The sequence below is a fragment of the Volvox carteri genome (genome assembly GCF_000143455.1).
Source record: "Volvox carteri f. nagariensis unplaced genomic scaffold VOLCAscaffold_3, whole genome shotgun sequence".
Taxonomy (NCBI): Eukaryota; Viridiplantae; Chlorophyta; class Chlorophyceae; order Chlamydomonadales; family Volvocaceae; genus Volvox; species Volvox carteri.
This window is the reverse complement of record NW_003307546.1, coordinates 844341-845447: the sequence shown is the minus strand read 5'-3', so window position 1 is coordinate 845447 and position 1107 is coordinate 844341. Positions and strand designations below refer to the sequence as shown.

Here is a 1107-nt window from a genome sequence, read left to right as displayed (position 1 = left end):
CNGGACTTGGGGGGGGGGAGGGGGTACCGGACTTGGGGGGAAAAACGAACCAGAAACGAGTGAAGCTGCTGCCAGGGCAAGAGTGTACCAGACGTAGAACTGACCGAAAGGCGTCCGTGAAGACGGCGACCGCGGGATGACGTAGTGAAGCTGATGTCGGAAAAACTACCTACCTAAGCCGCCAGGACTAAATAAGCAGAGAAAGCAGTAATGCCAAGCCGTAAAGAAGTAGGTGTAGAAAAGTAGATGTAGAGGCGGCGGAGAAGTAGTAAAGCACTGCTGGAATAAAGTTTGCTGCTGGCCTGGAGAGCTGGCTGATTTGCTGGGAATGAAAAGCTGTCGGTATGCAAGTGCTCCTCCCAAACCCCCCCAAAAAAGCGCGACCGACCCTACCGACCCGACTATCCTAGTCCGGCTAGCCGACCGACGCCAACGCGATATACCAAAGAAGCTCGAACCACCCTTTGGACTCACCTGGCCAGGCAGCAGAAGCAGCGGGCAAAGGCACATGCGAGGCAGAGAGGTGGGAAAGTAGTGAGCAGCGAGCGATAAAGACAAGAACGCATGAAAATGCGGCTGAAAGGGACCGGACTTGGGGGGGGAGGGGGGAGGAAAAGGGAGGAGGGGTGTCGTACCCTGGTGATGTGTTTCTGCGGTGGCGAAGGGAAAGGAGGCAAGGGAGCGCCCTCGCCTGTGGTCAGTACAGTGCACTCGCACGTCCTCCCCCTCTTAGCTTGATCGCCCCCTGGCCTTTCCCTTCCCCCCTACTACCCTCGCACGGTACCTCATGTCCGCTCCCCCCCTTCTTTCCCCCGCCGTCGAATACACACACGCAAACACACGCACATTAAAACACAGGATTCCCTCCGGCGAGCGGTGGCGGTGGTTCCCCAGGACACCGTCATGTTCAACGATACGGTCATGTACAACATTCGGTACGGCAGGACGGACGCCACGGATGCGGAGGTGCGTCGGGCTGGTGGTGGTGGGGGTCTTGTTTTGCTGTCCGCGCTGTCGCCTCCCTTTCCCCCTTTCCCCCAAAAACGTACGTACCTGCAAATACACACACATATATATGTATGTATATGTGTGTATGTGTGTGTTGAT

The 1107-nt window shown here is 56.9% G+C and overlaps 1 protein-coding gene across 1 annotated transcript in view; it reads left to right on the top strand.

The window, feature by feature from the left end:
* The window catches only part of VOLCADRAFT_86609 (uncharacterized protein), a gene marked incomplete at both ends in the record, with an annotated part of 10417 nt that overhangs the window by 5284 nt on the left and 4026 nt on the right, over positions 1-1107 (top strand). Inside the window, one exon of the mRNA XM_002946502.1 lies at positions 895-966. Within this exon, the coding sequence (XP_002946548.1) occupies positions 895-966 (72 nt within the window). The remainder of the gene's footprint in view (positions 1-894; positions 967-1107) is intronic.